The following is a 17,081-nucleotide window of genomic DNA, read 5'->3' as shown; positions in this document are numbered from 1 at the left end:
ATCTTCTTCCTCTCTCTCTCCCTCTCTCTCTCTCTCTCTCTTCCTCTTCCAAAAAATGAATTATTTAGAAAGTTATTATTCGTATATAACATATATCATCTGCTCTCATACATATGATTCGATATTGAAGTACATTCTTATTTACATTTTTTCCGAAAAAATGTATATAATAAAGTAATAGTGTATAAACAACCGCTTGCGTATAACATTACTTACGCAATGTATATGTTTCTTAATTAAACGTTACGTAGATTAGTCCTTGATTAGTTCATTTACTCATTTCTCGAGTAATATTACATTTGCGGCTAATCATAGAAAAAAATCGACAGATAACCGATTTGATGGATCGAAAATTACTATGAAGTCGAATATCGTCGAATCGATTATTTCGATTAATCGATCATTCAGAAGAAGGCAGTAAGAGAGTAGTGTGCAGTGGCTCATATAAGTGTTGTACATTTTTGAACAAAGGACAAATTAAAACGAGGTTATAGTGGAGATGGTTGGTTGTGTATAATTTGAGCAAGAAAACTAAGTAAAAACTTCAGACTCCCTCTTTCTCGTAGAACGATGTTGACCATACGGTGACGAGGCCAGCCAGATCGGCGGAAAACTACGTCACCAGTGACGGATTCCCCCGAAACTGGGACAAAGTGCAGTGTACTCTGGCATTGCGCTTTGCCGGAATCTCTCTCACTTCATGTCCTAGTACCCCCACCCCCTCTTTTCCCCTTTCTTTCTCTCTCTCTCTTACTCTCAGGATTGACCAATCGTCTCGTTATCCTCGAATCCTCGATCGAAACTGACAGGTAAACATCGAAATTTTCGAGAATATATTTGGATTATTTGTATTTATTGTATGTTTTTTCTTTTCTATTATTTCATTTGTTATTCATTGTTCCATTGTTTATTAGTAGTAGCGTATTATTTGTATGAACATTATGTTATTGAATTAAATTGTAACGAAACTGAATACTGCATGTGTCTTCGTAAAAATTTCTAATGTTACGTGTATATTGTGTAAATTTATGTATAAAGCATTGAAAATTTAAGATATGTAAATTCGTATTATTGAAAAAAAGGATAAATTGAATTATATTTGTTCAATATTGTAGGTAATCAACGACGAATGGTGCAGGTTCAACAATATAGTTTCTGGAGGGTTCAGTATCATGTCAGATGGGGTTGATGCTGGTGGCGGGGAAAACGAGGTAGATTCTCATTCCTGTTCGCACGCCGATGTTGGAGAATCATCAAATCCGAGAGATGAGGAGAATTTGGATCCAGATAATGAAGCTGCCTTAAATACTAATTATGATAGTGGTGATGGTGCTGTACCAGCTTTTAGGTCTGTCATCTTCATGTAATTAATTCTTTGTATTTAAAAAAATTCCAATAAACGTTTAGATAATCAAGGTGTTAAATAGCGTATCAAAGGATCCATAACGTGTGGACAGGTGTGAAAGGTGTGAGAACTATGAAACTATAAATAAGACAGCATTCTGCGCTCATCAGGATCAATGTTTGGCTAGTGCTGAGCCAGGAGAGAGCACAGAGAATATAGAAGCTACTGAAAATGATGGAGATGGAGAAGAAACGCATCCTGGAATTCGTTCTCATAGGAAAATGTTTGAATGTGATGTTTGCAATATGCAGTTTTCCAATGGAGCTAACATGAGACGGCATAAGGTATAAAATAAATTTGCTCATGTTTTAAAATTACTAAGATTCGAAAGCTAAGCGATTTTAATGTAAGAAAAAATGAGTACTATTTATAGATGAGACACACTGGTGTGAAACCATATGAATGTCGTGTATGCCAAAAAAGATTTTTTCGGAAGGATCACTTGGCAGAACATTTTACAACACACTCTAAGACTCTGCCTTATCATTGTCCAATTTGCAACCGAGGTTTTCAAAGACAAATTGCTATGAGAGCTCATTTTCAAAATGAACATGTCGGCCAACATGATATGGTCAAGTCTTGTCCTTTGTGCAATTATCGTGCAGCAACTATGAAGTGTCTCAGGTTGCATTTTTTTAATAGGTTGGTGTTTAATTATTTTAATAACATTATATCGTTTTATAATAACGTTATTTTGCTGTTAAGTGCTTATTTATTTATTTCTGTTTTAGACATGGAATCGATCTAGATAATCCAGGACCAAACAGTTCAAGTTCATTGATGAATAGCTGTGCTCCAGGTGAAGCTATGCCTTCTGCTCCTCTTTCCGATAGTGGAGACAGTACTGGGAATCGTTCCGCAGATAATGCAACACCGCCAATGCACTTTCTAACACCTCACATAGAAATATCAATTCCTTATCCAGAACAAACTACAAATCAACGAAATCCGAGTCCTGCTCCTTTAAATGGAGATAGCCCAAATAGTCCTCAAAGTGCAGACAGTAATAGTAATGCTCCAAGTAGTAGTCACCATCAGTTACCAATTAACAGTAGTGGCATTCACAGGTATAGAAAAGATTTTACAAATTGATTTTCATTTTTATGTTATTTTAAATTTATTTTAAACTAATTTTTTAATTAAGGAATCTTGGTGGAAGTGAAGAGGCAATTACACCTTCTATTTCATTAATTCCTATTAAGCAAGAACCAAACAGTAATGGAGCGGAAGAAAATGGAGCAACATCCAGCAATCTTCCATTACCATCTTTGATAAAGGTCTCTCCATTAAAATCCCTTCTTCGAGACGACTTACGACGTAAACTTTCATCTGGCTCAGGAAATAATAACAATAACAACAATAATAATAATGGTAACCTTATTATCTTAATAAGTTATTTATATTATTAATACCTTAATATAACTTATGGTTCTTAAATATGAATTACATTTATTTATGTTTTGTTATGAAAATATTTATCTTAACTATGTTCTCTAACATTTTTACTATTTTATATTTTAAAATATATAAAGATTAATCGGGAATATGACAATCATAAATAAACTATCTTTGTTTTCCTGGTACTCGATTTAATTAATATATACGATTATTGCATATGTTATATATTATTTAAAGTAACTATTTTCATATAATTGATCTAAATATAATTTAACAGATAAATTGATTTTGTAATAGGTAATAATAGTTCAAATTCAAATCCCCATTCAAGAGGAGAACCTCCTAGTTCGACAAGGCCCGATCAACGAAGTAGTGGACTTCAATGCGCTCATTGTAGGATTACTTTTCCTGATCAAACATTATATTTTCTTCATAAAGGTTGTCATAGTGAAAGCAATCCTTGGAAATGCAATATTTGTGGAGAACAATGTTGCAACTTATATCAATTCAATTCGCATTTATTAAGCAAAAGTCATCAATAATTTTATTGAAAGAATAATATTCTTTTAAGAGCTTTTAGAACCTCGTTTATTTAAATAGTTATTATATAATATAAATTACTTTGCTATAATTTATATGAACAGAATCATAATCTTGAGTTGAAAAGAATTGTTTTATGCTATAAACCATACGTATTATAATGTTCCAACTTAATATTTTTATTTATTTTAATATCTATATATGCAGGTAATCAATATCTATATATCTATATATATTGATTAACTAGAAATCAAGTAAACGAGGTTCGAAAAATAATTTTGCAATCTGGAAAAAGTCGTGCCTTCATCAAAATACTTTTGCCAACGCTCACATTCGTCCGAAACGTGCTAATTTGTGATGGTACGAATGATCCGTCCATGGAGCTTTACTAAAACGTATTCCAGAAGCTCTATTGATAGTTTTAAACATAATTATGTATATTTAGATAGAAAAAAACAGTGACTATATTACCAAAATGTGCCCTTTTTTTTTATTCAAATTCTTTTTACGCACTGTTTTCTGTTTGGTTTTTTTTTTTTTTTTTTGTAAAATTATTTGTTAAATTTTATTAATTTTATATTTATGTAATGTGTCCTTATACATAATTTTACTTAGTTTTATTATAGAAAGGATTTTATGATCATTACAGAATGTTGTTACTTTGGTTATTTGTATGTAGAAAAGAATCACGAATAATTAAGGAAAATTAATTACAAACTAAATTTCAGTTGTCAATTTATTATTATGGTATGAAAAAAGAACCGAGCCGTGTGTTATATATAAATACAGATATATAAATAGGAAAAGGATATGACAACTAAAATATTGTGTCAGCATAAGAAATATTTTATATAAAAATATTTGTACAGAAAAGTATTAAAGTATAAAAAAGGTATGCAAATAAGAAAGTCAAGATATCATATTTCAGAAATTGATATGAATATCAGAATAAAAATCATTATGTAGTTGTTAAAGTTAAATTTTACACAAAAGTATATAAAGTTAGAAGTTAATTGCAAACTGAATTAAAATAAGATCAGTATCTAATTATGGTTAAATGAAAATTAAATATTTATTTCAATATAAATAAGTACAAAAAAGTTTATTTCATTAATAGTTGCGAAATATGATTTCGAGACCTTAATAAGTGTTTTGTGTACGTGTGTATGTATGTACGTTTAATACAGAATATTCAATTTATGTGCATAAATTTATGTTATTATACTATGTTATGTAATATACAAAAATTTCGAATCACAATTATTAAAAATTTATACTGAAATATTATAGTTAGTTTCAGAAAATAAAAGTAACAAATTATAATAGAATGTGTAATTAAATTGGGTACTCTGTACATATTCTATATTAAACAAGTACATTAAGCGCAATACGCACGATTACTGTTATCAATGGTTGTAGTTATTTAAAGATCGTTCCGTAAATTGCGTAATATTTAATATAATTACTACTATTACTATGTTATTACCATGATTATGTTATTATTATTATTGTCATTATTGTATTATTTATCGATACGTAAGTTATTTATTGTTACTTTGCATTCCAATATATTAAGTTTTAAATATGCCTTAAGCTTGACGATGCTTCTTTATTTCAAAATTTATTTTTCGTATTTTTCTACTATATATTAAAGTCTTATTGTTATATTTTTGAAATAATGAAGCTTTTCCAATTAATTATTTTTGTTAACAAAATGTTAAATTATCTAAATTCATAAAAAAAGTAAAATATTTCTATTATAAGATATTTTACATTGATCATGATGTATTATGTGTTACATGATGTGTTTTTTCGATACAAAACAATATTTTTTAGCCCTAAAAGTAAACATTAATGAATATATAAATGATTATTATATTTAATATCTTAAATAAATATTACATAACTTTTCTTAAGAAAAAGAATTTTAAATTAGCATCGTCAATATAAAAATTTCTTAAATATCTTTTTATAATGGACTGCGTGTTCATCATATTCTTGCTCGATCGTACAAAAATGAAATACAGAAAATATTTCTTATTAAATTATTTTGTCTTTAAAAATAAAGAAAGCAAAAGAGCCTGTGAGCAAATAATATTTTTAATAATAACTATATTCGTGAAAATGTAATTAAGAAAAAAAAAAGAAAGAAGTACATATTCAATTATGTAATAAATTATTCTCGATCTTAGTGTTTTAGAATTAAATTTATTTTGAAAATATTAATGAATTAATGCTCCATAAATTATAAGAAAGGGGCAGTATTAATTAGATCTTTTTATATATACCCGTTATATATAGACTTTTATCATCCTGTTTAAAACTAATTGATTTCTTAACGGTCTAAATTGTGTGTCTACAGAAAATAATATTTCTTTCAGTGGAATTTTTTAAAGAGAACTATCATTTTTTAATTCAATGTATCAAAGTTAATTGTTATTGTGTTATTATAAATTATTGAAATATTAAGATATCTGACAAAATAGTAAGATAAGAATATATATAAATCTTTCATGTTTGATATGCGTTTCACTATATTTCAAGTAATATTTTAATTTGCATCTTAAAATTTGCTGTGAGCTATTTTTTATTTTCTTGTTATATTAATGTGAGAAGCTGTTGAGATTTAAAAATTAGTATATAATATCAACACATACGAAGAAGCTACATATGAATATATATTTCCATTTTATTTTATCTTGTGACTGTTCATCTTCATTTCAATAATTAATTAATTAGTTAAACTAAATTTAATTAAATCTAATATTACCATAATAATTTTAATTGATTTATGTTCTATTTCCACAAATGTAAAAATATTGATGTCTTTGTAATAATCTAGAAAAATTTTTAGAAATTCTTAAAGTACATATAGATGTAATTAGATAAGTACAATTGGATAGGTACAATTTTTAATTATGATTTAAATAGTCTGTAGTATTTACATGCCCAAACTGATTTACTTTACGTTTATTTTGTACAAAAGTTAATTTGATTTGTAGCAAAAATATTATATATTTAATATTATATTATTATTTAAAACAATTCTTATTTCAAATAACAAGACAAAAAAACAATAATTGAGAATAAAGGTGGCTTTCATATAAATAATTTAAGATGTTGCATATTATAAATTCAAAATATGTTACCTAACATTGTACATAGAATATTTAGACATAAAGTAAGCAAAATAGATTTAACTGAAAATGGACACTGTGGTCGTGTTTAGGAAAAGTATATAATATTAAAATTGTATTCAAAAGGGAAGGTATTTCCTCTAGCCTTGCAAAAATATGATGAATATTGCATAAAAATATTTAAAACATTATAGAGTTGTCAATATTACCCTTGTTAACTTTCAATTTTAAGAAAAATGCAAATATACAATAGAAATTCATTCTTACAAATTTATAGGTATAGCAACATATTTAAGAATATGATAGGCAAAAATCTAAAATTGTTGATGTTACTATAACTATGGTGTAATGGGTACAATTGAAATATATCATTATTGTATATGTTATATATATATATCTATATATAAGAGTTTCTCAGATATTAAATTGATCAATTCCACTTTTCATTAATTAATTAATTTCTTTATATGTATAAGTAGGCGTATTTTTAATATGCTATTCTTAAGAAAAAATGACTTACTCTCATAAATTCATTAATCGAAAAAAGAAGACATAAATAATGGAAAATTCTAAGATAAATTTAAAAACTAGTGTTTGTAATATCATCAAATTTCTGTACTTTTCAGTTTACGAAGTTCATTACTGTGGTTATATATGTATATATGTATATATGTATATGTATATTTGCCTTTTATTCTATAGTTTGTAAATACGCATGGCAGTATATAATTAAAATAGTTATCCTTATTTCTTTAATATTTCATCTAATTTGAGAATGATATTACTAGATATTAGTTGTGATACTATTTATATAATTTAAAACTAGTTTACTAATTTTATATGTGGAGGGGGGGGGGGCAAAACGCTAGAAAAAAGAAGCAAAATGCTACTATGGCGGTAAACTATTGGGCGTTGTTCTTAACACCTGTTGCTTTTTATTGGTTTTATGATTTGAGTCAATAATTGATTTAGAGAAATTTCAAACTATATGCACGAATTTAAATCATGGTACAGAGAGGTAAGTTATTTTTTTTTTCAGAAATGTACTTTAACTGTATATTTTATTTAACTACTGAAAAAGGGACATATATCTATTTTTCACACAAAATGTGAAAAAGATGTAAATTAATAAAGGATGGTTAATTATATTTTATTTCATTTCTCAATATATAAATGATTTAGGTAAACACGCCATTTTGAAACGCAGACCTATTTGACAGCTAACTTTATCTTTTTTTGTCTTGCAATTATTCTTTCTTTTTTCTTTTATTATTAATCTGTGAATAAAGTTATATATTTGAACCTTTGAATAAAATACTTTTCAAAAACACACTATGTCTTAAATCTAAAAATAATTTTAAAATAGAAGTTTTTAGGTTATATATGTTACATTACTTATTTTAAGTAAGTTTTAAAATTTTTTGATGCTTATCATTTTTATTATTTAATTATATAACAAGTGTTTCATTATTTATTTTATATTACATTTAATATATGATTCTTTTTATTCACAGAAATTAGCAATGGGTAAAAGTGAAGAAAGAAACGGAAACACAATACAAGCAGGAGAATCAACTTTTCTTACAAAAACATCAAGTGAAGCTAGTAAGATGTTGGAAGCTGCTTTATTACAAATGGATGACATTATTTCTGGTAAACTATGATTATTAATTTGAAATAATTTCAGTTAAAGTGTATGAGGAAACATAATAATTAGTTTAGAAATTATTGGAGTTATTAAAAATTAGAAGTATAGTAAGATTTTTCATTGTATAATTTCTTTGGTTTATCAGCATATATCATATTTAAAAATAGTATATTATATGAGTATATTATATTTAAAATATAAATAATAATTGGTATTAATTAATTTTAATTGACACATGATCATTAATGTTATAATATACATATATTAACAGGTGTATGTACAGAAAGTAACAATGATGGTAGTGCTGAATGGAAGGATTCTGTTAAAGAAGCCACAAAAAATCTTGTGACAGCAATTAAGAATTCTCCAAGTCCTCCTTCACCTCCAGATACAGATACTACTAAAATTTTATTGCAATGGATGCAACCATTGGATGGGGTAAACATTTGGATGTTTATTTCAATTATATTCTATTTTGTAGATGATATAAATTAAAAAACTAGATTAAAACATAAATTCTGTTATATAGAGTAATATATTTAAAAGATATAATTTGGCACACTTTGGGATTGCTAACAGAATAAGTAAAACATCAATTAGAACAGTATTAAAACAATAGTAGTATCACCCATACTATGTTAAGCATTCTGCACTCTTTTAAGGTCTCTTTCTCCACCATCAGAATATTTTGTCACAAAATTTGTTGTACCTAAAATTATCCTAATTAATGATTTGTAAACAATGCAAGAGAAGGGATAAATTGATATCTGCAATGCTTTTATAAGAAACAGTTTATGATACTTTGACTTTATTTATATAAATAGAGATTTAACTTTTCAATATTGCATATATTTTTTTAAAAAAGATTTTGAAAAATGATTTATTTGACATACAAACATACTTGCAAACAGATTAAGACATGAAATGAAGTACAAAATGGCAAAAGACGTTAAATATTTATAATTTGGAGTAATCTCATCTCAAAATACTATTTGCTTATATGTATTATATATATATATATATTCAATTTTTAATTAAAAACTGTGACAAATAGTGTAATCAATAAAATCCTATTTGTTACAAATAATATGAAGATCATGATTTTCATCCTAGTTCCATGTTAAATTGGAAAATTATACTCTATTAGATTGTATCTAAAAAGCAAACTATTTATTTACATTTATTGCACTATATAGATGTAAAAATTTTTGAATATCTAATAAATATATAAGTTTAATATATATATATTTTATAAATTTCTAGATTTGAACATGCACTTTATTTTGTTTGAAAATAAATATGTATATTTAAATCTACACGAATAATATAGATTTCCGAATATGACAAATTTAAGCACGATATTATTTTAATAATGATGTTAACTACAAAATTTTTTCGTATTAGGCATTTCGAAAAATAAAGAATGATCTATGTATAGACTACGTCACGTGACTACTCTCGTCTTGAGAAATTTTAGATTGGTAATTTTAGTTTCGAACAGAACCGCGTCGTGATCGTTTCATAAAAATTATTTTTTATTGATACCTTTTTTGTGCAGTCTAGTTTGCATTAAAACGATTGACAAAAAGGGATGAAGAAAAATACCTGATTGAAAAGAATTAGTTAATAACTTTAAGATTAAAAAATTAATAACGGATTAAGAAAAGAAAGAGCTTGCAAAACATCCTATTAATAATTAAAAGAAGACAGCAAAATTAAGATTAAATGATATCATTAAAAAGAAATTCTTATATTTATAAATCATATATAATTAAAAAAGAATTTCTTTAGCAACACTTTACTTTATTTGATGAAACAAATTTTCTGTAAAAGTCTATTAAAATTTCTATATTGTATTATATTTGAATAGAAAAATTAAGATTGGTGAAAGAAATCATAGAACTTTTTAAAGGATTAGTTAAGTAAATTTATCTAGGTTCAAAGTTATTGAAGATTATGTCGAGGTCAAAACAATTGGATAGCAGTTGGACTCCTTCTGAAGAATATGATTCTTCAGGAACATCAAATTCTGAACAAGGAGAAGATGAGTTTGCAAATATTGGCTTTGTTGAGCATCAAATACATGAATCTGGCAATTGTTTTTGCCAGGTAATGGATAAGGGAATATTTAAAAAGAAAGATTAAAGTATTTATAACTCGATTTTCAATTCATTTATTAACATCTAAAGTATATAAGACTTTATGAAAAATTAATCTTTCTGAAATATAAGATTGTAATTTTATTAAATATAAAATGAGATAACATTGAAATGAGAAATTACATACATTAATAATGATTGTTTTACATTTTCTTCAAGCTTGAAATAATTTTTAAGAATAGAAATATGTTGTAATGACGTACCAGGTTGAATACCATATAATTTTATTAATATCTATATATATACATATAAATATTTTTAGTAAATATATATATGTTTATTTACAAATATATAAATTTGTTTATAACATATATAATATATATTACAATTGTATATGATTATAAAAACAAAATATTTATCTAGAAACTTTTATAGTTACAAGTGTTAATGTTATATTAATGATAATTTTCTAATTTATATATAAGTAGCTCTTATGTATACATAATAAGAATATAAAAAATAGAGTGTGCTTCTAAAATGTTTAGAAGAATCATATCATTTTCTTAGAGTTGTCCATTAGGTAGTGCTAAAATGGTTAATCTGAGGGGAAGTGTACCAAATCTCTGTGCATCCACAAATTTAACACATATTGGGACTTTTCCACCTTTCTGTTCTGCGGTATATAATATGAGGTCTTTGTGTTTTTATTTTTTTATTACTATTTGCAAATTTTAAATTACTGATTTTATTTAACATGGTTGAACAGCATTTGTTCAAAAACCAATAACTGTCAAGGCAATAAAGAGTGTAAAGGAAATCGAAACAATCAATCGTTAGAATTAGGAAAGAAACGACGATTGAGGAATAGAATAGTACATGAACAAAGAACTAAATCACAATCAGATCTTCTTTTAAGAAGAAAAGACTTTCCTTATTGTTGCTCTCTACAACACTTTCAAGCTGTACAAAAATGGAACGAGTGTCAGGCAAAAACTGAGGTATATTGATATCTACTAATAGAGAATATTAAAAAGTTTTGATAATTAAAATGTGTGCAATAACATGTATAATTTAAATAGTTAATCGAAGAGTAATCGATATGAATATTATATCATGAACTTGTTGCATTTAATATTGTAAATATTTACATCTTTTAATTCTCAACTAAGTTATATTAATTTATTTACACTATGGAACTTGAGATGAATACATGAGATTGAGATGAGATAAGGTTCATATATCTTAATTAATACTTAATACTGAATAATTTAAAACAGGGAAAATTTTTCATAGATTTTTCCTTTTATATTCTTTTTACTTTCTATATATCATAGTATATGTATGATTTGAAATTAAATTATTTGTTTTATTCAATGTTGTTATGCTAATAAACGAATTATGTTAAAAAGAGTATGTTAATTGTGAAAATATGTTTTGTGTTGATTGACAATATGATAATGATTAATAAATTATATCTTATACATGGTATTAAATAATATTACAGGAACGCTTAAAAAAATTAGAAAATGAACGTGGGACATTACGTATGGAAGTATCAGTTTTGTCAGATCAGGTAGATGCACAATCTAATAAAATTCAAGAATTGGAAAATATGCTTAGAGAGAAGAAGGAGTCACTCAGAAGAATGGAAGAAGCATTACAAAAAGTAATTTGGTGATTTTATTTTATATAGTGATTATATTTCTATTAATATTGCTGTTATTCTTTTATAACATAATTTATATTATCTTTATAATTTTATTCTACTTTTATATATTTTGTTTTCTTTTTGTTTCTATTTTATTTTTATTTTTACTTTATTCCAATAGTCTTAATTTTTAAAGGAAGTACTCTCAAGAAGTGCTTTGGAAACACAGAAATTAGAGCTCTTGAGTTCTTTATCAGAAATGAAGCTTAAACAAGCAAGTTTAGAGCATGAAAATCTTGCACTCCGTAGTACAAGTCCTGTATCAAATGTAAGTTGACAAGAATTTATATAAAATTGTGATAAAAATAGAATACATTATTGTTAGCAATTTATTGCAGGGAGAAAAATTTGGGAGGCATACCAGCCAATATAGTAGTCTTCCTAGGCCACCGAGTTCTTCAAAGAAAGGTGTAGTGTTCGGTAAGGTACCCAGTTTAGTTTCTGGAGTACACACAACAGTACCATTCGCCGTTAAAGGAGCCTCCGCGAGATGCCTGTCTGCGCCTACTCTAGGTTGCGATTGATTCTCCCTTTAAGCATGCATCTTTAAATGTTCTTTCAAAAAAATAATTGTTCTTTTTATATGACAGGCAATCGTGGCTTTAAAACTTATATTATATTAGCGTTGATCACAATTAATTTTCTAAAAAGAGTTTTATGTTGAGTTTTGCATGAAAATGTTGATTTTATTTGTTTTGATCTATAATGTAATTCATGTGTAATTAACATATATGATGTAACAATACCATGTATTTAAAACATTTATATGTTTTGGACATTAAGATATTTATTGTATTTTCAAATTATTTATTTGCCAAATTATTTATTTACTGTTAACATACAGCATAACATTACATTAATAGTGAGTCTAGTTTGATGATATTAAATTTTTTTTATTATTCTCATTTTAGCTGAAGAGGAGAAAACAATCATAGGAGATACAAATTCTCAAATAGAATCAATTCAGAAACCTCTGATAGAACTTTCAATGGAAGAAATTGGAGATTGGCTTGCAAATTTAGGATTAGAATGTTACGCGGGTGAATTGAGGCGATGGGGTGCTACTGGAACAAAATTGTTAGAATGCTCGCAGCAACAATTAGAAAAGGAATTAGAAATTAAAAATGTTCTTCATAGGAAGAAATTATTTTATGCGGTAGAATCAGAAAAAAGTGGTGGAGCTGAATTTTTTGGATCAGATAAGGTAATTTTTACAATTTAGTGATTGAATTGTACAAACACATAAATATTAATGAAATCATAGATGGATAATGCAGCAGTTTTGCGATGGCTGGATGATATTGGGTTACCACAACATAAAGAAGCTTTTCAAAATGGTAAAGTTGATGGCAGAATGTTACACAGACTCACCACTGAAGATCTTTTGAATCTTGGAGTTACTGCACAGTTACATGCTGCAAGTCTTAGACGGGGAATTCAGGTACTTTTAAAATGTCCTAATTTTACTTAATTCATTGCAAATATTACACTAACTACAGTAATCTAAATTAAGATATAGTAACACAAAGAAACTTATAACTTTTAAATATAACGTTTAAATATAACTTCTATTTTCAATAACTTTTGGGACTTGAGTGTCTACGAGTGGTGCGTGCGAGAAATGTAGAAGTGTTTAGAGCGAATAGTTGTAAGCAAGTCAAGGTATCTTCTGATCGAAAAGTTAGTAGCAAATGATGTTCGATGATGGTGAGGTCTATAAGGAAAACTAGTGATGGGTGCTGGCTACCCCCCACCAACGGTCGCTTGCGGGTGGAAGTGGTCTTCGAACATCGTACGTGGGAAAGCTCGCTATTCCCATATTTTACTGTAATGAGCAATAATCCTAAGGAACGTTTCGACTTGAAGGATATATTATGACAATTAAGGGCCTCAAGAGTAAAGAAAAAATGTTAAATCTTATAACGGTTCCTTCAGATTATTGCGGGTCCGAGCAAATATGTTTAAACAGTTGCTGGCTATCCCGACCGAAGGATGCATGAGAGCATCTGGTTGGGTCGCGGGACGTAACAGATAGATATCAAATTTAAGAACAAAAAGAAAATATATCTAATTTTATAGATATACTGAAGTAAAAATATATCTAATTTTATAGATTTTACGAGAACTAAATTTTGAATTTGATAACCTTGAAAGAAGATCTACAAATGGTAATGGAGCAGAGGGTGGTAATGTTCATCTGTGGACAAATCATCGAGTAATGGAATGGCTTAGGGTAGTTGATTTAGCAGAATATGCACCAAATATGAGAGGATCTGGAGTACATGGAGGTTTAATGATGTATGAAGGCAGATTTACTTCAGAATTACTGGCCACATTACTTAGTATTTCTCCAGGAAAAACTCTTCTTCGTAGACATTTAACTACACATTTCAATCAAATTCTTGGAAGAGAAGTTGTACAAAGGAAAAGAGAAATTGAGAGTAGCCTTGGATTCGTTCCACTTACGCTTACTGCTCGTTTAAAGGTGACTTTAATTATTTTGCAGCATAGATAAATTATTTCTTAGAGGATGGTCCATAGTAGTTTGTGATTAAATTACTTAGAACTCCGTTTTATTTTCAAAAATAGGAATATCTTTGAAATATTTTGTACTTTCTTACCTAAAATGAAATCATCATTCCGTTGTTTTATCCAAAATCATAAAATTCTCTATCTTTAATTTTTATTAATCTTTAAACTAATAGGAAATATTTAAAAAGGACAGGATTATATATGTATTATAATAACAACAATTCAATACAAGTCTGAAAATAAATAAAAACTGAATCTAGAAATGGACATATATTAGCGAATAGTCAAAGTAACAATAAATCTAAATGGACTAAAGTAACAGTTAATAAATAAAATTAGTCTATGTTCTTTAAATAAATGATATGTAATCAAACTTGTACTAAATTTAAATGTTGTAATTAAATTAAAATGAAATTGATTTAGGTACCCAAGAAATCTCAGTTTACTTTAAAACGCAAAAAAAGCAAGAATGAAGCAGATTATGGTAATTTGGTCTGTCCTTTGGATGCTTCACCACCAGGTACTCCATCAACTCCTACTTCGACACCAGGCAGCCCTAACTTGAATTCACCTACATTCTAACAATAGTCACAGATCACAGTCTCGTAAGTTTAACTCGACTAATACTAATACGAATCTTTTATTAACATATATTTCATATTTAACAAATAGTTCATTAAATATATGGTTTCATGTATCATATAAATATTCTTTTACATTATACTTGGTATCTATTATTTAGTATTGCTTACTATATCAAAATAGTAACCTTAACTTTATCATTGAATTTTTATATTTAGAATCATTGAAATTATAAAAATAGTGAAATTTTAAGATAGCAATTAAAATATTTAAACTGCAAATATTTTAGGATAGTACTTAAAATGTTTTAATTGAAAAATTGTATCTAGTTGATGAACATTTATTTTATTAAAAGCTATTATTTTAAAAAATTTTAATTTTTCGTAATTAATTTTGAAAGTCAACAACTAAGAAAGAATTGGTTCTGTTGTTAATAAATAATACGAAGATATAATCATTTTATCATCAAAGAATTTTATTATAATTTTTTAATTATATATGTTTTTGGATATAATCGCCCAAAAATCTCAGTTTACTAACTAATATATACAAAATAGTCATATGCATATATTATATCATATTTAGGAAAAAATATATAATAAATAAATTATGACTTTTATATTAATATTCTTATTATTTTAATAAAAATGTTTAATTTTCTAATAAACCTTTCTATATTTTTATCATATTTTATGCTGTAACAAGATTGTTAGATATTACATATTTTATTTCATATTTTATTATACATTTTATTATAATATACGATAATTTGTTTATTCACAAGCATTTATATATATTTCACATATTATTATTATAATTGTTATTTCTTTATTTATTAATAAATTAGTCATTTATTAATTAAATGCTTAAGGAGGTAAGTTAGTACATTATTGTAATCACTTATCTATTTATTTCACTTCACTTTATCATCTATTCACATACTGCACTATGTAATTTAATATATAAAATATTTAATTATTTAAATGTATTAAATACTACCATATGTTTTCCAGAGCCAGGAGATAATAGACAGAGAAGAGTTATTGGTTGCATCTGACAAAAGTAATTACGCCTGTAAATAAGAAAAATGTTTTAGGGACCATTGTTTCATCTTAGATTAAGTCTTACTATTTAATCTTGTATAACAAAAATCTTGTTTAAAAGATTAAATAGACTATTGTCTTAATAGAAATGATTTTTCTAGAAAAAGTATGTTCTCAATATATTTATTTACTTTTCTATTGTACAATTTTACAATATCATACAAAATACTTTCATATCATGAAGAGGAAACAATATTTGCATAATGGGAACATTAAATTTTATAAAAATTACAGTACAAGTTTTAGCCGTTTAAAAATATGAATAATTAATTAGTATGCATATTTATGAAGAATAAAACGTAAATTGTAATACTATTTATAATACCTCTGCAGTTTTATTATGCTTAATTTTATTACTACTTTTGTTTTATTATATTCTTGACTAAAATCAAGTAATGAAAATATTACAGTATTGATCATTTTAAATTTAAAAAATTGTGTATAATAATATGTATTAATTGAAGCTTTTAAACTGTAAACAATAAAAGTGTAATATTTCATAAATTTATTGAATAACAAGTTCTTGGATTTTATTTAGCTAAACAATACTTCTATATCTTATGTTATTTTCTAAATCAACACGAATAAAGTAAAACCCTGTTCTACCCTAAATGAAGAATCTTATAAGGTTCAAAATTGGATAATAAAAGTTAGTTAAAATTTAATCGCTCTTAGTTCAATTAATGATAATTAATTATTAATTCCATATCATTCTGAAAGTAAGTACAATTTATTTAATTTCAATTATAAGTCATTTAAGATATAAATTAAATAATTTAAGGTAATTGAGTAAATTTATATTTTATATTATTTAACTATATGTTCGTAGATATTAAATGTTTAAACAAAATTGCATCGATTGAAAGTTTATATCACTGTACCAATATTTAAATAAATAAATGAAAATCACAATCTATATACCAAATTCG

At 26.1% G+C, this 17,081-nt stretch overlaps 2 protein-coding genes across 14 annotated transcripts; both read left to right on the top strand.

The window, feature by feature from the left end:
• Positions 1–248: 248 nt before the first annotated feature.
• On the top strand, positions 249–4,274 carry LOC139996611 (zinc finger protein ztf-16). Of its 3 annotated transcripts, none has more exons than XM_072021089.1 (8): positions 249–487; positions 567–809; positions 1,116–1,348; positions 1,458–1,689; positions 1,779–2,047; positions 2,137–2,472; positions 2,550–2,776; positions 3,101–4,274. In XM_072021089.1, the coding sequence occupies exons 3-8, from the start codon at positions 1,173–1,175 to the stop codon at positions 3,343–3,345; spliced, it is 1,485 nt and encodes a 494-aa protein (XP_071877190.1). In that variant the 5' UTR covers positions 249–487; positions 567–809; positions 1,116–1,172; the 3' UTR covers positions 3,346–4,274. The 3 variants fall into 3 exon arrangements, with proteins under 3 accessions (XP_071877190.1, XP_071877189.1, XP_071877188.1); XM_072021088.1 differs by having other exon boundaries at positions 249–502; positions 549–809; XM_072021087.1 differs by having other exon boundaries at positions 249–809.
• A 135-nt stretch (positions 4,275–4,409) lies between these two features.
• On the top strand, positions 4,410–16,817 carry Liprin-beta (liprin-beta 1). 11 transcript variants are annotated; one of them, XM_072021084.1, is made up of 13 exons: positions 7,321–7,498; positions 7,995–8,133; positions 8,400–8,566; positions 10,795–10,919; positions 10,994–11,225; positions 11,732–11,893; positions 12,072–12,203; positions 12,274–12,448; positions 12,847–13,139; positions 13,200–13,376; positions 14,049–14,420; positions 14,891–15,072; positions 16,063–16,817. In XM_072021084.1, the coding sequence occupies exons 1-12, from the start codon at positions 7,469–7,471 to the stop codon at positions 15,047–15,049; spliced, it is 2,163 nt and encodes a 720-aa protein (XP_071877185.1). In that variant the 5' UTR covers positions 7,321–7,468; the 3' UTR covers positions 15,050–15,072; positions 16,063–16,817. The 11 variants fall into 11 exon arrangements, with proteins under 11 accessions (XP_071877183.1, XP_071877185.1, XP_071877179.1 ...); XM_072021074.1 differs by lacking the exons at positions 7,321–7,498; positions 7,995–8,133; positions 8,400–8,566 and adding exons at positions 9,553–9,750; positions 10,065–10,237; XM_072021082.1 differs by lacking the exons at positions 7,321–7,498; positions 10,795–10,919; positions 10,994–11,225 and adding an exon at positions 4,410–4,879.
• Positions 16,818–17,081: the final 264 nt, after the last annotated feature.

The sequence above is a fragment of the Bombus fervidus genome, chromosome 18, assembly GCF_041682495.2.
Source record: "Bombus fervidus isolate BK054 chromosome 18, iyBomFerv1, whole genome shotgun sequence".
Classification (NCBI taxonomy): domain Eukaryota; kingdom Metazoa; phylum Arthropoda; class Insecta; order Hymenoptera; family Apidae; genus Bombus; species Bombus fervidus.
This window is presented reverse-complemented; position numbering and strand designations above follow the sequence as displayed.